This window comes from Cetorhinus maximus, chromosome 14 (genome assembly GCF_964194155.1).
Source record: "Cetorhinus maximus chromosome 14, sCetMax3.hap1.1, whole genome shotgun sequence".
Classification (NCBI taxonomy): Eukaryota; Metazoa; Chordata; class Chondrichthyes; order Lamniformes; family Cetorhinidae; genus Cetorhinus; species Cetorhinus maximus.
In genome coordinates this window covers 18,195,016-18,216,577 of record NC_135892.1, presented here as the reverse complement: position 1 = coordinate 18,216,577, position 21,562 = coordinate 18,195,016, and the positions used below count along the sequence as shown (strand labels likewise).

Genomic DNA, 21,562 nt, shown 5'->3' with positions numbered 1-21,562 from the left:
CGGCCAATCACATTTGGCCCAGTGGCGTCACTTCCTCTTTCGGCCTCCTCCCCTGCCCTTCTGGACGCTGCGCGACAAGATGGCGGCGAGGCCGAGCACGATGCCAGGGGCGGAGGTACCAGACTCGCTTTCGGCAAAGTACACCGGGTCTGTAGTTAAAAAGTCCTAACTACATGCGCGCCGCCGATTCCGTCCCTCTCTCCCTCCGCCCCCCCCCCCCCCCCCCGGTCCTTCCAGTCAGTGCTGGTGGAGAATCAGAAAGCGGGGCTGTAAAACTACATTTAAACAAATAACGTTCAAAGTCAATTTTTAAAAAAAATTCAAAGTTTACAGAGTTCACATTCACCCCTCCCCCCCCCCCCAGGAGAACTCTGCGCCCGGCTTCTTCCAATGTTGGTGCAGTCGTATTTCCTTCACTTTGCGCAAGAAAGAGGCTTTCACTAGGATTTCTATTCAAATTCAGTACTTGCGTATCTCTAGAGAGTCTGGCGACTGAGGAGGTGAAAAGAGGAGAAATCCTCCGGCGTACTGCACCTTTAATTTTAAAGACTGTGTAGGGCACAGGTTTGTGCTCTATTATAACAGTTTTTTAAAATTATTTTCCCCTGCAGCACTAAGGGTAACCATGTGCAAAGAAGCTTAAACCAAATTACTTAAGATGCTCGAAATGTCATGGATTTTATACTGTCGAGGAGGAGGTGGAGCAAAATAGATGGTCAGGGATAGGTGGGAGCTCAGGAGAGATTGACAAAGAGGTCACGGACACAAGATAAAGGGATTGTTAATGCTAGTGTTAAAGACTAAAGAAAGTGCTGATGGTGGCATTTTCCTTAATTGAGGGCTCCCCTCCACTTTGGTTGACAGGGCCTGCAACCCTGTCAGACCTATCTCCCACACCTCATCCCTCACTCTTTCCCCTACTTCTCAGAACCTTGATAGGGTCCCCCTTGTCCTCACTTTTTGCCCCACCAGCCTCTGCATTCAAAGGATCATCCATCGCCATTTCTGCCCACTCTAGCATGATGCTATCACCAAACACAGCTTCCCCTCAGAGAAAAACAAAATGCTATAAAAACTCAGCAGGTTTGACAGTAGCTCTGAAGAAGGGTCATACAGACGCAAAACGTTAATTCTGTTCTTCTCTCCACAGATGCTGTCAGACCTGCTGAGTTTTTCCAGCATTTTCTGTTTTTCTTTCAGATTTCCAGCATCCACAGTATTTTGCTTTTAGCTTACATCTTCCTCTCACCCATCCTGTCAGCATTCCATAGGGACCATTCCCTCCTTGATATCCTGGTCCACTCATCCATCACCTCCAACTCCTCATCCCCTTCCTACAGCACCTTCCCATGTGGTGGCGTCGTAATAATGTCGCTGGACTTGTAATGCAGAGGCCCAGACTAATGCTCTAGGGACATGGGTTCAGATCTCACTAAGGCAGCTGGTGGAATTTGAATTCAGTTAATAAATCTGGAATATAAAAAACTAGCCTCAGTATTGATGACCATGAAACTATTATCGATCAATTGTTGTGAAAACTCATCTGGTTCACTAATGTATTTTAGGGAAGGAAATCTGCCAACCTTACCTGGTCTGGCCTACATGTGATTCCAGACCCATAGCAATGTGGTTGACTCTTTACTGCCCCTCTGAAATGGCCTAGCAAGTCACTTAGTTCAAGGGCAGTTAGGGATGGGCAACAAACGCTGACCGTGCCAGCAATTCCCACGTCCCATGAAAGAATAAAGAAAACAAAATCCCCAGAAGATGCAACACTTGTCCCTTTACCTCCTCGCTGTCCAAGGCCCCAGACACTCCTTTCGGATGAAGCAGCGCTTCACTTGCATCTCCTTCGATTTGGTCTACTGTATTCGCTGCTCCCAATGCGGTCTCCTGTACATTTGGGAGACTAAACGCAGACTGGATCACTTTGCGGAACACCTTCACTCATTTGGCAGGCATGACCTAGACCTTCCTGTCGCTTGTCATTTCAACACACCATCTTGCTTTCATGCCTACATGTCCGTCCTTGGCCTGATGCAATGTTCCAGTGAAACCCAACGCAAACTGGAGAAACAACACATCATCTTCCGATTAGGCACTTTACAGCCCTCCAGACTTAACATTGAGTTCAACAACTTCAGACCATAAATTCTCTCCTCCATCTTAACCCCTATTTTAATCCAATTTTTTATTTTTATTTATTTATTCATTTATGTTTACTTTTTTAATCCTTTTTTCTCCTTTCCCCCTGAGCCATCTGTCACTTGTTTCTATGTTGTGCTTTCACAAAGTGCTGACCTTTGTCTTATCTTACCTTTATACCGCTATCAGAATCTTTAGTCTTTAACACTACCATTAACACTCCCTTCGTCTTGTGTCCATGACATCTTTGTCAATCCCTCCTGAGTTCCCTCCTATCCCTGACCACCTATTTTGTTCCACCTGCTCCACCCCCTCTTAAACAGTATAAAACCCTTTCTATTCTTTAGCTCTGAAAAAGAGTCATACAGACTCAAAACGTTAACTCTGTTTCTCTCTCCACAGATGCTGCCAGACCTGCTGAGGTTTTCCAGCATTTTCTGTTTTTATTTCAGATTTCCAGCCTCCGCAGTATTATGCTTTTACTTAGATACACCCCTAGTAGAATTTGTTTCTCCTGCTTGCCCGGACTGGACCACTCTATGAAGAAAAGGACTTCATTAATGTAGTGCCTTTCATGACTTTAGGATGCTCCAAAATGCATACGGTCTATTAATTTATTCCATGCAGTAGGTAGTAGTACCACACTGAGGACATCTTCCATTGTGTCATGTAGCACTATCACTGTGCTGAATGGGATATATTAAGTCGAGATGTAGCAGTTCAAAGCAGGATATCCATGAGATGCTGTGGGCCATCATCAGCAGCAAAATTATATACAACTCCATTTGTAGCTTCATAGGCTGGTATATCCCTAATTCCTCTTTTACAATCAATCCAGGTGACCAATTGTAATTCAAAGAGGAGTGTAGAAGAACATGAACATGTGTAGAGAGCAACACCAGATATACTTGAAAATATCCCAAACTAGTGAAACTACAACACAGCATTACATGCATATTAAACTGTGACAGTAACCTGCCACAGACAGCTAAATGATCACATAACCAATGGGCTAGATCAAACTCTGTAGTCCTGCCACAGTCTAGTTTAAAAATTTTGACATGTGAAGGAGAGGCATCAACATAGCCATCTTCCACGATGATAGAACACAGCAGTTGAGTGCAAAAATGAGGCTGAAACATTTGCAACCATCTTCAGTCAGTATTGCTGTGTGGATGAACCATTTCTGCCTTCTCCTGATGTCCTCACTATGACAGATGCCAGTCTTCAGTTCAATCCATGTGACATCAAGAAACAGCTGTGCAATGGATAGAGTAAAGACCATGGGCTTAACAAGATTCTAGCTGTAGTGCTGAAGAACTAGTCATACCCCTAGCTAAGCTGTTCAAGTACAGCTATAACACTAACATCTATCTAGCAATGTGGATGTCCTGTTGCAAGAAGGAAGACAAATCGAACAAGGCCAATTTTCACCTCATAAGCAATGTTAGTGGCACATTCTCACTAAAAAACTGATTGCTGATGTTCAGTTTGCGTTCCACCTGGACTACCCACTCCAGGCCTCATTACAACCTTTATCCTAATATGGTTTGTGTCTGGTTCACACCCTATTACTTCACCTAACATCAAGGCAGCATTTGACCAAGTGTGGTACCAAGGAGCTTTACTAAAACTCAAGTTAATGGGGATCATGGGAAAACTCTCCAGTGGCTGGATTTATACCTAGCACAAAGGAAGATGGTTGTGGTCATGGGAAGCCAATCATCTGAGCCTCAGGACACCTCTGCAGGAGTTGCTCAAGGCTGCATCCTTCACCTGTTTCAACAATGACATTCCCTCCATCCTAAGGCCAGTTGTGAGGCTGTTTCCTGATGATTGCACAACGTTCAGCTACATTCGCAATTCCTCCGCGAATGAAACAGGCCAACCCTGTAATCAGCAAGACCTGGGCAACATCCAGGGTTGGTTTGATAAAGTGGCAAGTAATATTCATGTCACACCAGTGCTAGTCAATGGCCATCTTCAATACAGAGCCTAAATACCTCCCCATGACATTCAGAGGCATTACTATTGCCGAGTGTATGAGAACACTATCACCTCAAAGCCTCACCCCATATTTACTTGAACTATTAGCTTTGCTTTCAACTCCAAAGTATTATACTTGGGTTAAATGATTTTCAGAGTTGAAGGTGCACTGATGTTGAATTAGAAAATAAATTCTATTTAACACAATATCATTATTGAAAATTAAATGTAGCATGAGAATCCCTGTTATTCAGATATTGCTAGACTAACAATATTACTACTAAAAATCTAAAACACTATGATGAAGGATTTTCTCTAAAGTGGGGTGGGGGGTAACATTTGCTAGGGAGGGAGAATAGTCAATACTTGGGTGCTATATTTTTATAATACAGGAAGGTGTTTCATTGCAAATCGTATTATGTGTTTGTGAAATGAATGAATGAAAGATTTCTTGAACACTTCCTGGAGTATTACAATAATGCACTAGTGGATAAGGTGGAGCTTTAACAATGTTTAAAAGAGCGATATAGGGAACAAATTTTATGGAGGCGATGGGAATCTCAGTCACTGGCTGGAGAGCAGGCGAGGGACCCATGTTGCTGCCTTTGGGGAAGGCCGACCGAATTGAGCCAATCAGGCAATTAAGAGGCCACCAGCAGGCCTTCTCTAGGATCAGGACTCCAGGGGTGGCAAGTCCCGCTCACCCAGAGTTGCCGGTAAATCAGAGGCTGGCAGCTTTTTTGCTCAGCAGTGCCATTGGGGGAAGCGGTGGCTGCTGCTGGAATGATATGCACCGGAGGCCTAGGATCACAGAGCGACTCAGGCCAGAGTTAAGTGATGGCGGGAGTGGTTTCATGGAGTGGGAGGGGCTGTAGGGTGAGCAGCAAGAGCAGGGGGCTTGCTCTCAGCATGCCCCCCAACCCCTCCCTTTTTGATCCTGGATCCCTCGATCAGACACTGAGTACCTTTGAACAAGGAACCTTCTGGGGAAACCTCAAGCAACACACACAGGCTTGCATGTCGTGCTCTCTATGTGTGGTGACAGGCCTGCTTGCTGCTGGGTTAATACCAGAGGCAGCAGGAAGAGGCCCTTAATTGGGTATTAAATTCCTCCTTCAGTTCCTCAGTTGGTGGCGAGGAAATTTGCAGGAGAAATCATGAGATTTTAAATGTATAAACGTTTGTCTGTACAGAACCCTGGCAGTGAAGCTTACACAGACTCCTGGCCTTCAAACACTCCCAGCCAGAGTCTTCTGCGATTTGTCCCTTTTTATACAATAATTCAGATACAATGCTAACTGTTAGTATTCACACAAGGTTGCTAGAACTTGCATTAGCCTATAGAAGATCTGTAACTTACCCACTGATACCAGTGTTAAATCAGTAGACATGGTCTCTATCATAGTTTTGTCTAATCATACTCTATTACTTCACTTAACATACTTTTACTTGTAAAAACCTAAGGTTGATGATTGTACAACATTCCATTGTTCATTCCTACTTTTGTGTCTACTGTTTCCTTTCACTCTCATCTTTAGGACAGTTATAATGGGAAACTCAAAAATGATTCTGTTTTGTACGACATGATTCTTGAGATATGAGGTCAGGCTATAGGTGGATGGGAATATACTCTTGAGGTTCCTTTAGCTCAGAAAACCTCGAAATAGTAGTTGCAGGGGACCCGGGTTTGAATCCCATCGTGGCAGATGGTGAAATTTGATTCCAATAAAAATCTGGAATTAAAAGTCTAATGATGATCATGAAACCATTGTCAATTGTCATTAAAACCCATTGGGTTCAGTAATGTCCTTTAGGGAAAGAAATCTGCTGTCCTTACCTGGTCTGGCCTACATGTGACTCCAGACCTACAGCACTGTGATTGACTCTTAACTGCCCCCTGAACAAGGGTAATTAGGGATGGGCAATAAATGCTGGCCTAGCCGGCGACACCGACATCCCATGAACAAATAAAAAAAATACTGAATGCTGATTAAAAACTAAATAGCAATTTTTTTGCCACCTCATTAAAATTGCAAACATTGATTTTGCTGCCAACTACATTAAGGCAACTTGCTCCTTAAAGATAGTCTGAAGAAAGAAAAAGGATAAAGGGAGGGAAACAATCATTTTTGAAGGAAACATTTGCAGGTGGAATTCTTGGAAAGCGTTCACCATAATAGAGTGGTAGTGCTGACTTGGCTTTCTGCATTTAGTTACCGAGAAAATGGATGACCTTTCAGTTGTTTTACTCTCTGGGGTTATGTTCCCACACTAGATCCAACCACCTGTCTTCAGTAAAATGGAGTTTAGTCAGCAAATTGCATCGTGTCATTTTCCAGACTGGCCATGTTACAAATGCAACTGTTTACTAGCAACCCTTTCCCAAGGCTGTAGTTTGAATAATTACTTTTTAGGATTGATGCAAAGAGGACAAAAAAATTGGCACGTTTTTCGCAATCTCTTAACGTCTTGAAACCTCAGAGCCATTTCAGAAATGCATTGCCATCATTTTCCAAACAAAGACACCTCTGCATCAAGGCTATATTTTCCACCCATTGACTATGTGGAAATGTAGTATTTAATCTTTTACTCTTGAATTTTTACATGTCTTATTGGTGTTATGTTAATTATGAAAGTTCAAAAATTGTAAGCTTTGGAAACCCATGATTTCATAAGGGTCCTTGTGTTTGAAAGATGCAACATTGTTATGAGAAATAGGAATGAAATTTGCATTATTACTTCTGAATTAAAATATTTTCCTTGGGTTATGTGTGTGTACTGTGCCAATTTAGCACCAGTTACTGGAAAATGTATCCAACCAAAGAGAGTAACTCCACAACAACAATATCAACTTGTATTTATATAGTGCCCAATGTAGGAAAATGTCCCAAGGTGCTTCACAAGGAGTGTTGTGGAACAACATTTTACACCAAACCACATGAAGAGATATTAGGGCAAAGGACTTGATCAAATACATAAGTTTTAAGGAACATCTCAAAAGAGGAAAGAGTAGTACAGAGGTTAAGGGAGGGAATTCCAGAGTGTTAAGGGCTTGGCACCTGAAAGTACAGACACCAATGGTGGAGCAATTAAAATCGGGCATGCTTAAGAGGCCAGAATTGGAGGAGTGCAGATACCTTGGAGGGTTCTAGGACTTAAGGATATTGCACAGATAGGGGAAAAGTCATGGAGTGATTTGACATCAAGAATGAGAATTTTAAAATCCAGGTGTTTGTTAACTGGGAGCCAATGTAGGTCAGCAAGATTAGGGATGATAAGTGAACAGGACTTGGTGCAAGTTAGGACCTGGGCAGCAGAATTTTGAATGACCTCAAGTTCATGGAAGGTAGAAAGAGGGAGGCCAGCCAAGAGTGCGCTGGAATAGTCCAGTCTAGAGGTAACAAAATCTCCAGCACAGATTTTGTTGTCAATATGCAGAATAGAATGCTCAAGCTAATTAACTCAGTCTGATCTTTTTAAGTGAAATATTTGCAAGGTTTTACAGCTGTTAAAGTTAGTCCTTTATTGACGTTCTCAGAGATGTCTTAAAAATTCATGTAATGAATTCTAGTCAAAGCACAGTAATTGTTATGTAGGCACACAAATATCTTGCAACACCAGTGAGATGCAGAAACAATCAATTTTTCATGGTATTGATTGAGAGAGAAATGTTTACTAGGGTACTGAGAGAAGCCCATGTTATTCCAATAGTGCCAATGGGATCATTTGTATCTAACTGAATTGGGGTTTTAGTTTAGCCTCTCCTATCAAAGACGGCACCACCAACAATGCAACACTTCCTCAGTTCCACACTAATGTGTCAACCTTGCCTATATTCAAATAAAAGCAAAAATCTGTCAGACCTGCTGAGTTTTTCCAGGTATTTTTATTTTGTTTTGCCTATATTCAAATTCTGCAGTGGGGAAAGCCAACTCTGAGGCAAGAATAACACCATCTGAGAGCACTTGGCATTCCAATATGAGCAGGTTTAATTGACCATTTCACTCAGCTGTGTGACAATTATATCTTTTCACGCCCATGGCCTGAAACATTTCAGCAATGTGCTCAGGCTGTTGCCCTGGAATTCAGATGAATGTCAGATCACTAGCAACAATCGTGCATCTACAATTGCTGAAAGGAATGCTTGAATTTATGCAACACCTCTGATGTCCCAAAGCGCTTTATAACGAATTATGAACTTTTTGAAGTGTAGTCACTTTGTAGGAAAAGCAGTCAATTTATGTTCAGCAAGGTCCCACAAATAATGTGATTATGACCAGATAATCTGTTTTAGTCATGTTGGTTGATCAGGTCTCCCATGCTCTAGAGTAGTGTAGTGGGAACTTTTGCTTCCACCTGAGAGGGCAGATGGGGCCTTAGTTTGATGTTCCATTCGAAAAGCTGCTCTGCCTCACATGCCTACATCACCATTTCCCACACCAGTCACCCTGTGGCCTCTCTCTGATTGGGTTCCCTGTTGTTGCTGAATCGGGCAATTTTGTGAAATTGGTCTAATTCATTTTACGAAGAGTCCACACAACCAGCAGATAGAGAAAGGTTTTACCCTTTCACTCAGGTTTTAACTTGAACACAGGTCCATTGGATAGTAAACAGAAAGTTGCAAAATCAAAATTTGTTCAGCGCTATCATTTTTGCAATCTCACGCCATCCTTAGCTTGCATAACATAGGTGTTCCCTGTTGAACAGCAGCATGGTTCAGTTGGATGGTGGTATGAAATGTATTATTGATTCTATTCCTTGTCTGCCTTTCCAAAGTCCACTGCATTTGTACGATATGAAAGACCTGTACTAGCTTCTTGCATTCTGTGGCTGTGTATCTCTGCTGACATACATTTTTCTTTGTAGGTCATTTGCCTACTTCACTATTAAAGACAGACTGCCACAGATACTGACGAAGGCTATTGATACAGTGCATCGGAATATGGATACATTTTTTGAGCAACATGGACAGGTGAGTTGAAATTGGCAATTAAGGAGTTTGAAATGTAATTTTACCAACTTGTTCAAAGGTTATGAGGATGTAGAGAAGCTTTGCCAGAATGGAAGCAAGGCTATGAGACTTCTGTTATGTGCAGAGACTAGAAAAGCTGAGATTATTCTCCTTCTAGCAGAGAGAGGAGGAAACAGGACTGAGAAGGTTAAGAGGAGCTTTAATAGAGCAGTTCAAAACTATGAGGGACTTTTATAGATTAGATAGGGAGAAACTTTCTAATAGCAGGCAGATCAGTAACCAGAGGACATATTTTTAAGATAATTTGTGGGAAACCCAGCAGGGAGCTTAACTATTTTTATGCAGTGTACAATTTGTTATGAATGCATATTTTGTGCAGTAACCTTTTAAGTATATGTCCAGTTCCCTTTTGGAAGGGAATTTCCTTTTTGCTTCCACCACCTAAAGCAAAAGAGAAATTGCCTTTCAAAAGGGAATTGGATATATACTTAAAAGTTACTACACAAAATATGCATTCATGGAGTAGGGGGTAACGTATTAGCATGGGTAGAGGATTGGTTAACGAACAGGAAGCAGAGAATAGGGATAAGTGGGTCATTCTGGGTTTGGCAAGCTGTAACTAATGGAGTGCCACAAGGATCACTGATGGGGCCTCAACTATTAAAATCTATATCATTGACTTGGATGAAGGCACCGAATGTATGGTAGCTAAATTTGCTGATGATACAGAGATAGGTAGGAAAGTACATTGTCAAGAGGACATAAAGAATCTACAAAGGAATATATTTAGTATTGCTGAAAAAAAGAAACATGCTGTCAAAGTTTTTCACCTTGTACTCATTACGACAGTTCACAAGAATACCAATAGTAAAGGGAACAACAATTTATACTGCATGAAAAGAACGCTGATTGGTTGCCAAGTGGACTCTGATTGGTAGAGACGTTGCCATGGGGAATGCACCAGGAATCGGTTAACTTCAAATTCAAACCTGGCAGATCAACTCTGATTGATCAAGGCATTGCCATAGGGAATGGACCGGGGAATGGCTGTCCCCCAAGCTTTTGTTTATTTGAAAAAGAAATTTGCTAAGAATTATACTGAAAACCAATTTTGGCTCGCATTAGAGCTCACTTATGTATGCCAGAAGCTATATATATTCACACACAAGGCCCTGTCCTTTGCAGGCAGAAGGAGCATGTCCATGCATTGTGCCTTATTCAACTAAACAAAAGCTTGGACAGCCACTCCCTGGCTTATTCCCCATGACAATGCCTTGACCACTGAGTCGATCTACCTGGTTTGAATTTGAACAAAAGATTGGCAGTTAACTGTTTCCTGGTGCATTCTCCATGGCGATGCTTCTACCATTAAGAGTCCACTTGCCAACCAATCAGCACTCTCTTCTCATGCAGTATAAATTATTGTTCCCTTTAATTTTGGTATTCTTGCGAACTGTCTTGATGAGTGCAAGGTGAAAAGCTTCGAAGGCATGTCTCTTTTTTCAGCAATACTCAAGTTCTGTACTACCAAATGACAATTTGTATATAGATAGGTGAGTGGGCAAAAATTTAGCAGATGGAGTATAATGTGGGAAAAATGAACTTGTCCATTTTGGCAGGAAGAACAAAAAAGGAGTATATTATTTAAATGGAGCGAGAATGCTGAGCTCTATGGTAGAAAGGGACCTGGGTGTCCTGGTATATGAATTACAAAAAGTTAGTATGCAGGTACAGCAAATGATTAGAAAGGCAAATGGAATGTTGGTGTTTATTGCAAGGGGAATCAAGTATGAAATAGATCAGTGTTGCTACAGCTGTACAGGGCCTTGATGAGACCGCATCTGGCGTACTGTGTATAGTTTTGGTTTCCTTACTTAAGAAAAGATAAAATTGCATTAGAAGCAGTTCAGGGAAGGTTTACTCAACTAATTCCTGGGACAAAGGGTTTAGCTTATGAGAAAAAGTTGAGCAGGCTGGACCTATATCATTGGAGTTTAGAAGTATCAGAGGCGATCTTATCGAAACATATAAGATCCTGAGGGAACTTGACAGGATGGATGCTGAAATGACATTTCTCTTTGTGAGGGAGTCTACAACTAGGGACACATCTTAAAAATTAGGGGGTTCCCATTTGACACTGAGATGAGGAGAATCTTTTTTTCTCAGAGGGTGGAATTTTCTTCCTCGGAGAGCAGTATACAAAATATACTGAATGCTGAGTTAAATAGATTTTTGATAACAAGGTAGTCAAGAGCACTCAGGTAGGTGGAGTTAAGGCCACAATCAGATCAGCCATGATCTTATTGAATGGTGCAGCAGGCTTGAGGGGCTAAATGGCCTACTTCTAATTCTTGTGTTCTTGTGAGAAATTTGCAGTGCTGTGGGAAATGAGCAGGGGATTGGGACTAATTGGATGGTACTTTCAAAAGAGTTGTTGCAGCTCCTTCTGTGCTGTACAATTCCATGATGACCTTTGATATTGCAAAGTTTTCAGATGATCTAGCTAAATTTTATGAACTTTGAGAGTGAAAGTTGGTAATCTGCTGCGTGGTATTGAATCAAACCCTTTAATTAACCAATAAGTAAAACAAGTGTAAATTTTAATATTAAAATATATATAGTTCTCGATATAGTAAGTCTAAGGTATGACTCTTTTTCTGATGAAGACCTTAATTTGCTATCCTAAATGCTGATTTTTTTAAAAATTGCTGTTCTGCAAAGAATTGGGTCAAAGCTTTGGGTTGATTGGCAGATTCTATTGTTTGGAAATTAGTGGGGTGTGGTTGGGCTTCTTATGTCCAACGAGGTCCGACAAAGATCAAAATGAGATTACATAAGAATCTACAATGCATTAACAGGCTATTCAGTCCACATTGGTGTTTATCTTCCACATTAGCCTAATTACCTCTTCCACTCTAACCCCATACCAATTTTATTCCCATTCTTCCTCGTGTATGTATCAACCCTCTCCTTAAATGCATGAATTCTGTTTGCTTCAATCACTCCATGCGGCAGTGAGCTCCATGTTCTCACACTCTGTAAAGAGATGAATGACAAACTATCTGTTTTGGTTCAGAAATGAATTGATCGCAATTTAGGAGACAAAGGATAAACAGTTCTTTCTCTGTTTGGCGAAATGTGACAAGTGGTCACAGGGATGATCAGGGATCTGTAATGGTGCCTCAGTATTTCAGCGGTGAAGGAATGAGTCAGATGAAGCAATAGGGAGTTGTATATCCAAATTTGTAGGTGACGCTAAGTTAAGAGACACATTGGGCTGAATTTTGCCATTGGCGAGCAGGGGGCGGGGCCCGCTCGCCGACGTGCAAAATGACGCAGGATGACATTGGGGGTTCTCCCCGACCTCATCCCGCCCCATTTAAATCTTCAGGAAGGCGGGGGCGTAGCGAAATCAGCTGCGCGCCCGCTGACCTGTCATTGGCCAATTGAGGCCATTGACAGGATAATTAAAACAATTAAAGGACCTGCCCGTCCAACCTTAAGGTTGGCGGGCAGGCCAGGAGCCCCAGCGGGAACTAGAAAAAACATGAAACCTCATCCACCGGTGGGATGAGGTTTCATGTAGGGTTTAAAAAACTTTAAATAAAGTTTTAATGAAATTTATTAACATGTCCCATCTCGTGTGACATTGTCACATGAGGGGGACATGTTAAGGATTTTTTAATTTTTCTATTTTTAATGTTTGTACAACTTTCAGCGATCTCCCTGAGGCAGCACTTAGCCTCAGGGAGATGTGCGCTCTTCCGTGCGCATGCGTGATAGAGCACACTCTCGCATTTGGGGAATCCCCCCCCCCCACCCGCCCGCACAGGAAGCGCATAGCACTTCCCGCCGGGCGTCACGCTGGATGGGCCTTAATTGGCCCGCCCACTTAAAATGGTTCCCAACCCACCAGAGATTGGGTTGGGCCCGGCTGCCCGCCCGGTAGGCAGAAAATTCTGCCCATTAAGCTGTGTGGTTGGGAGGAGCAAGTAACAAACTGACAAACTAAGTGAGTAGGAAAAGCTATGGCAAAAGGGAGGTGGTAGTGTTAGATTATCCACTTTGATCTGAAAAAAAACCAAATTGGAATATTTTCTTAATGATGATGGATTAGGAGTCATAAAGGAATGAAGGAATTTAGGTGTCCATGTACACAACTAGCTAAAACAAGTGCACAGGTACAAAAAGTAATCAGAAAAGGCTAATAGAATATTGAGACTGGAAATTGAAACTGAGGAAGTGATACTCAATTGTATAGAACCAGGGTCAGATGGCATCTGGAGTACTACATTCGGTTTTAGGCACCAAACTTCAGGAAATGTATAAAAGCAAAAAACTGCGGATGCTGGAAATCCAAAACAAAAATAAAAATACCTGGAAAAACTCAGCAGGTCTGGCAGCATCTGCGGAGAGGAACACAGTTAACGTTTCGAGTCCGTGTGACTCTTCAACAGAACTAAGTAAAAATAGAAATAGAAAAGAGGTGAAATATAAGCTGGTTGGGGGGGGTGGGACAGGTAGAGCTGGATAGAGGGCCAGTGATAGGTGGAGATAGCCAAAAGATGTCATAGACAAAAGGTCAAAGAGGTGTTGAAGGTGGTGATATTATCTAAGGAATGTGCTAATAAGTGACATTAAGGGTAGAAAGCAGGACAATCAAGTTGCAGATAGCCCTAGTGGGGGTGGGGTGGGGGGAAGGGATCAAAATAGGCTAAAAGGTAGAGATAAAACAATGGATGGAAATACATTTAAAAATAATGGAAATAGGTGGGAAAAGAAAAATCTATATAAATTATTGCCTGCCTCTTTATGGGGTCTGTGGAACATTCCTTGTTCCAGTCCTACTCCGGCCCCCTCCCACAATTCTTTCTCCGGTACATCGATGATTGCTTCGGTGCTGCTTCATGCTCTCGTCTGGACCTGGAAAAATGTATTAATTTTGCTTCCAATTTCCACCCCTCCATCATTTTCACATGGTCCATCTCTGACACTTCCCTTCCCTTCCTTGACCTCACTGTCTCAATTTCTGGTGATAGACTGTCCACCAATATTCATTACAAGCCTACCAACTCCCACAGCTACCTCGACTACAGCTCCTCACACCCCGCTTCCTGTAAGGACTCCATCCCATTCTCTCAGTTCCTTCGCCTCCATCGCATCTATTCTGATGATGCCACTTTCAAAAACAGTTCCTCTGACATGTCTTCCTTCTTCCTTAACCGAGATTTTCCACCCACGGTGGTTGACAGGACCCTCAACCGTGTCCGGCCCATCTCCCGCGCATCTGCCCTCACACCTTCCTCTCCCTTCCAGAACCATGATAGGGTCCCCCTTGTCCTCACTTATCACCCCACCGGCCTCCGCATTCAAAGGATCATTCTCCGCCATTTCCGCCAAATCCAGCATGATGCCACCACCAAACACATCTTCCCTTCACCCCCCCCGGGTGGCATTGCGCAGGGATCGTTCCCTCCGGGGCACCCTGGTGCACTTCTCCATCACCCCCTATACCTCAACCCCCTCCCACGGCACCTTCCCATGCAACCGCAGAAGGTACAACACCTGCCCCTTTACTTCCCCTCTCCTCACTGTCCAAGGGCCCAAACATTCCTTTCAAATGAAGCAGCATTTCACTTCGCAAGCATGACCCAGACCTCCCTGTCGCTTGCCATTTCAACACTCCACCCTGCTCTCATGCCCACATGTCCGTCCTTGGCCTGCTGCATTGTTCCAGTGAAGCTCAACGCAAACTGGAGGAACAGCACTTCATCTTCCGACTAGGCACTTTACAGCCTTCCGGACTGAATATTGAGTTCAACAATTTTAGATCATGAACTCTCTCCTCCATCCCCACCCCCTTTTCGAGCCACCCCTTTTTAAAAAAAATTTTTTCCCCCAATAATTTATATATATTTTGCTTTTCCCACCTATTTCCATTATTTTTAAATGTATTTCCATCCATTGTTTTATCTCTACCTTTTAGCCTATTTCGATCCCTTCCCCCCACCCCCACTAGGGCTATCTGTAACTTGCTTGTCCTGCTTTCTACCCTTAATGTCACTTATTAGCACATTCCTTAGATAATATCATCACCTTCAACACCTCTTTGTTCTTTTGGCTAGCTCCACCTATCACTGGCCCTCTATCCAGCTCTACCAGTCCCCCCCCCCCCCCCCCGCCCCCCCACTCTAAACCAGCGTATATTTCACCTCTTATCTATTTCTATTTTTACTTAGTTCTGTTGAAGAGTCATACAGACTCGAAACGTTAACTGTGTTCCTCTCCGCAGATGCTGCCAGATCTGCTGAGTTTTTTCAGATTTTTTTATTTTTGTTCAGGAAATGTATAATGGCTTTGGAAGGGGTACAGTGCAAATTCACCAGAATGAACACACAAGTATTAGGAGCAGCAGTAGGGCATTTGGCCTCTCCAGCCTGCTCTGCCATTCCATAAGGTCATGGCTGATCTGATTGTGGCCACAACTGTACTTTCTTGTCTGTCCTTCATAACCCTTGACTCCATTATCAATCAAAAATCTATCTAACTCAGCCTTGAATGTATTCGATGACCCAGCCTCCACTGCTCTCTGGAGAAGAGAATTCCACGGACTAAGCACCCTCTGTGAGAAAAAAAAATTTGCCTCATTTCAGTCTTAAATGAGAGACCCCTAATTTTTAAACTGTGTCCCCCAGTTCTAGACTCCCAGAAGGGGAAACATCCTCTCAGCAGCCACCCTGTCAAGTCCCCTCAGGATCTTACATGTTTCAATAAGATCACCTCTCATTCCTTTAAATTCCAATAGTTATAGGCCTAATCTGTTCAACCTTTCCTCATAACATAACCCCTTCATCCCAGGAATCAGTTGAGTGAATCTTCTCTGAACTGCTTCTAATGCAATTTTATCTTTCCTTAAGTAGGGAGACCAAAACCATGATTCTAAACTGTGCCCAGTACTCCCGATGTGGTCACGTTTTCCCACATACTCCATCTGCCAAATTTTTTGCCCATTCACTTAATCTATCTAAATCCCTTTGTAGACTTCCTCTTGACAACTTACTTTCCTACCTATCTCAAAGAATAACATGTTAATTTGTAATGATTTTGTCTGTATGTATCTCAGATAATACTGTGTATTTTTCTAGGAAGGTGTTGAGGCAGAAAAAAGAGCCATCTCTCTCATGTCTAAGTTACGAAATGAGCTGCAAACTGACAAGCCAGCACTACCTCTTACAGATGGATTACCTGATACTAACCTGTGGAATGAATACCTAGAACAGCAGCAGGCTAGATTGGATTCGGGTGAAAGCCCCAGCTGGTTTAAGTCACCCTGGCTGTACATGGAGTGTTACATGTACCGTAGGATTCATGAATCACTGCAGCTCAAGTGAGTGAAGAAATTTTAAACTTTTAAAAACTTCATTGGTTATAACTTTTCATTGAAATAAATTGTGTCTAGAATATAAATATTGGAAGATAGAAATTGCTTTGTATGGTGTCTTTCCAATACCTTTTTATATTTTTATCAACTTGTTCTCCCACTTCTAAAGATTTGTGTATCTGAAACTAAGCTGCTCTGCTCCTCTACTTCGACACCATGAGTTTGTACACGCTCTTCTTCTTCTTCCCTAAATCTATCACCTTTCCTTTCTATTCATTCAATTTCATCTGCCATTGATCTGCCCAATCAACTAATCTGTCTAAGGCATGCCCTGTTCTCTTACCTATGCAACAGTTTTGTGGCATTTATGAATTCTGATATTGTGTCTCTGTGTTTCCTTAGTTGTGCAGATCTTTGGGATATCCTGAGGATGTAATAAGGTGCCATATAAAAGCAAATTTTTGTCTGATTGTGAAGCACCTTGGAATCTTTTTCTATGTTAACAGTGTATGTAAATAAATATAAGCTTTTATTTTTGTCTGAACAATCCTACAAGAGACCAGCTAGAACTGATGATGTTAAATACCAAGGAATTTTTGGACTTCAAACTGTAAAGTCTGTAACTTAATTTAGTTTTCTGTTTTCTGTGTTGCAGTCCTCCCATGTGTGATTTTGATGCATTTAATGAAGCTAAGACTCAAAGTTTCTTTGCATCACAGCAGGCTATCATTGCTATCTGCACCTATTTTTTAGAAATGAAAAAGAAGATAGAATGTTTCAAAGATACTCAACTCAAAACTGAGTTACTGCTGCTCATGCAGGTAGGCCTTAAATAAATAAATGGTGTACTCATTTATATTTGTGTAGTTACTGCTAAGGTTGAATGTGGTTGTGAAAAAGTGCTAATATCAGATTGTACAATACAATAATTGACCCATGATTCGCTTGGAGCTACAGCCCCTGATATTGTTGCTCAGTGCCACACAAAAACTATAAGGCGAAGTTTTTTAAGCAATACAAAAGAAAGATACTTGAGTATTTTCTTGTTTTCATTCAGTATCCACTAGATGGCTTCAAGGTAAAATATCCTTGCTAGAATCAACTCTGGGTTTCATTTTAATACACAGTTATCATAAACAAAACCTCACTAACACCTGCAGTACAGCTGCCACAATAAAAAGGTCACAAAAAAAGCTAAAAAAAAATGTTGTTCCCTCAGAAGTAGCTGTTATGGGGAAGCTATTATATGAGCATTTGTAAAGTTATGATTAATGTTGTTGCAGATGAACTACAGCAACCACAGGATCTCTAACCTTTGTACACTTGGGGTCATCCATATTGTTTTCTTGAGGTGAAGGGAGCCATTGTAGATCCATCTTTACATTATCATTCATAAAGATTGTGTGTATCCATGTATATCCCTTTGCAGTCATTTCCATGGTGTACAGTAATCTTGTGATTATTAATTTATTATTGATCACTTAATTAGCAGGGATCAGTCAGACTTCCCCTCCCTCCGTGCTCAAAGAATCTGCCATGGATGCTACAGGCAGATCAAAAAAATAAAAAATATCAACAGAGTGAAAACAGATGGGATACACTAGGTTGCAGCAAGGAAAATGCTTTACACCAAAAGTTCTGGAACATTTTTAGTTTGTATTTGAGATTTTAAAAATCCACCTTGTATTTCATGAGACAGTTGCAGTCACTCATATCATGAGTGCAGACTGACCCTCAGCCCATTCTTTCTATGGCTGATGTCTCTGGAGCTGAATTTCATACTGTTAGATAACTCAAAATTTCCACAAAAATGCCAAATCCCAGGTTGTTTAAAACAGTTAACAGTGGATAAATTATTTATGCACACCACTGACATCTATCTTTTATAATTTGGGGAACCACATGGAAAATCAGCAAGAGATGCTTCACCCTTTAACTTCCATTTGTTACGATCCTAGCTGATGTTAACACTGGACAAGTCAGATCCCAGAGTGAAATCTGGCTTGATAAATCCTAACTTTGTTTATATTTTGGAAACCATGGAGGAAAGTTACTGAACAAATTCAGAGGAGTCTGCTGATGAACTTTTAACACAAAGAATAAAACATTTATTAAACAAGAAAAATGAAGTATATTACATCAGACAAAAAGGTCAGAAAGATCTCAATATCAATACAAGAAAATGATTCAAATCACATTATTCCTTTACCCCAGCAATATATTTACAGACATATAAACAAGTGAAGTTTTACCACTATCCTGACACACAGGCTTCTCACTTGAGACTGGCACAGTTGCAAACGGTGAATTCTTGTGCGTCCACTTGATGCTTTTCACCTGACTTGCATCTTTCCTGAGACCCCCAAAACTGTACTGTAAACTCACTATTACTTCAGCAGCAAAGCAAACATACGAATTCCCTAAACTCAGTCTCCCAGTAGCCTAGTAGTATCAGAGAGCTTAAAATCCTGCCTTCTCTCCCTGATATACACTGAACTCTTCCCTGTCTTTTTCTGTGTCATTTGACCACTGTCACTAGGCAACAGCTCCGTTTTTTCTACTTTGGGTTTTTTCCCCAAAATCACTAAATTTCTAACTCCTTTTTAATCCATCTCTTTAACTTCAGGGGTTGTAAAACCTCATCAAAATGTGTGTGTATATATAAACAAACCCAAAAGACTGATCTTCCAGCCACAGATCCAACCAGACTTCTAGGAACCAATGCTCATAAACCACCTACATGAAACTGAAACCATTTTACCTTGCTTAACACAAAAATGCACATGTATAAAAATTCAACTTAAAAATTATACATTGTTCATCACACATTAAAGAAGTACTTTCTATTTTCTTAAAAGAAACTGCATGAATAACACATTATTACAAACTGAATTCAAAACTGTACAGGTAGTTATCAAAATAATGAAAAACTCTGAGGCACTTTGCCTTCATGGCCTGCATCAGTGCATTAAATGGAGCCTTGATATTTAATTTGATTTTCCCAATGATTTATGTGTATCTCAAGTTGCTGATACCAACCGATTTTTGGTGTTCTGAATTGGGGTTTATTGAACAGTGCAAAACACATCGCTTTGCAAATTCCCCAGGCCCAGAAAATTAAAATAGACAAACCAATAAATAAAAAAAATATATACACAAAAGGACCAATAATTTACTTGGGCTTCAAGAGGAGCTTTTGACCATATGTGACCCACCAAATACGGTTTGAACACCCTTCTATGGGATATTTCAGTTCTTGTGTCACTTAGGAATGATAGGGGAGGGGCAAAATCTCAACTAGTGATTTTTAAAGATGTCCAAAGTCCAACTATGATATCAATCATTTTTTCCAAAAAGTTTCGGCTGAGTGGAATATCCATTTGTAATGCTTATGATTTACTGGTCACTGTTTTTGTATTTCTGAGAGGTCATGGCAATAAGTCTGCATTGTTAAAAATTGATCTGTTCTTAACCCTTTCTTACGCAGTATTCAAGTTTTGAAAAAAATGGATGTGGATTTTATGTCACGTGCTGTCAACTGCTTTTGTTAAGTTACACAATATGAAATCAAGGTTCATTTCAAAGTGAATGTAGTTCACTGTTTCATTTCTGTTTGTTCTCATAATCTTAGGCAGGAAGAAGTAATTTCTTAATGTAGAAAATAAGGCTCCTGGAGTCATTCTGGACACTGTGTCAACATTTTAATTTCCTGTGCTGTGAGAAGATAATCTTGATAGCTTATGATGTATTTTTAAAACCTAGGTTGCACTTTGGGGAAACAGATGTGACCTTTCCATTTCTTCTGGCCGGGTCAACTCTCAGACGTTCAATCCATTAACTTCTCTGGAATCTTTGAAGCCTTCCATCCTGGTAGATGATTCTGAATTTGTTTGGGAACTCCTCATTAATAATAAGAAAAACAAAGCCTCAAAACCAACATGCACCCGAATAGATATTGTCCTTGACAATTCTGGATTTGAGCTGGTGACAGACTTGGTACTAGCAGATTTTCTCATTACCTCTCAACTGGCTGACGTGATTCACTTTCATGGCAAAAGCATACCTTGGTTTGTTTCTGATACAACCAAGAAAGATTTTGATTGGACACTAAAGAAGATGCAGGAAGCTAATCAAATGCAGATGTCCAAATGTGGTGTGATGTGGGCAAAGAATGTGAAACAAGGTATTTGGGTTTATCACGATCACCCTTTCTGGACCCTCCCTCACGAGTTTTGTGACATGCCTCTGGTTGCAGATGACCTGTACGCTGAATTACAGAAGTCAAATTTGATCTTTTTTAAGGGAGACCTGAACTATAGGAAACTAACAGGAGACAGAAAATGGAGCTATACCGTTTCTTTTGACACTGCTCTACGTGGGTTTCAACCCGCACCACTTTGTAGCTTAAGAACACTGAAAGCTGATATTCAGGTTGGCTTAAAGCCTGGGCAAGGTGAGCAGCTGGCAGTCTCTGATACTGAATGGATGATCAGTGGACGCTATGCCATTATTCAGTTCAGTAACCCCTACCAACAATAACGCTTACAAATCTACCTGCATGGTATATCAGCAAGTCCGTCTGGCTGATCATGGGGCTGCTATGTAACAGTTTGCATGCTTCTTTATTGTTTACAGAATACATACTGATCTTAAGCAAGTTATGGTCTAAGATTCTTATAATTTAATTTTTTGAGATGGGGGGATTGGTTTCAGGAATATTTTTTGAAAATGACAGAATCTGCAGAAAACAAAATGTGTTTGTAAAACTGGAATGTTGCCCTAATGTTGCTAATATAAGATTAACAATGGATCACCTTAATGTCAATTACCAGTTACTTGTTACATGTTCATTCCTGATTAAAATGGTTGCTGGAATTGACATATAATGCTTTCAATTCAAGCATTTTTGTGAACATTCAACAGACGCAGTGATGGAAAACGAACAATTATTCAAATAGAATTAGAGTGAAATGTATACCAGCTTCTTTTCTATTTGAACTGCTAAATGACTGCAAAAGATGTATCACCATTTATATCTGTTTTAACATATGACCTTTCAGGATGAAGAGCACATAACA

The 21,562-nt window shown here is 41.1% G+C and overlaps 1 protein-coding gene across 4 annotated transcripts; it reads left to right on the top strand.

Moving 5' to 3' along the window:
- Positions 1–21: 21 nt before the first annotated feature.
- On the top strand, positions 22–21,370 carry dcph1 (damage control phosphatase 1). 4 transcript variants are annotated; one of them, XM_078556606.1, is made up of 5 exons: positions 22–147; positions 8,998–9,103; positions 16,249–16,490; positions 17,140–17,305; positions 20,247–21,370. In XM_078556606.1, the coding sequence occupies exons 1-5, from the start codon at positions 80–82 to the stop codon at positions 21,021–21,023; spliced, it is 1,359 nt and encodes a 452-aa protein (XP_078412732.1). In that variant the 5' UTR covers positions 22–79; the 3' UTR covers positions 21,024–21,370. The 4 variants fall into 4 exon arrangements, with proteins under 4 accessions (XP_078412732.1, XP_078412733.1, XP_078412734.1 ...); XM_078556607.1 differs by having other exon boundaries at positions 58–115; XM_078556608.1 differs by having other exon boundaries at positions 72–147; positions 16,340–16,490.
- The last annotated feature ends 192 nt before the right edge of the window (positions 21,371–21,562 follow it).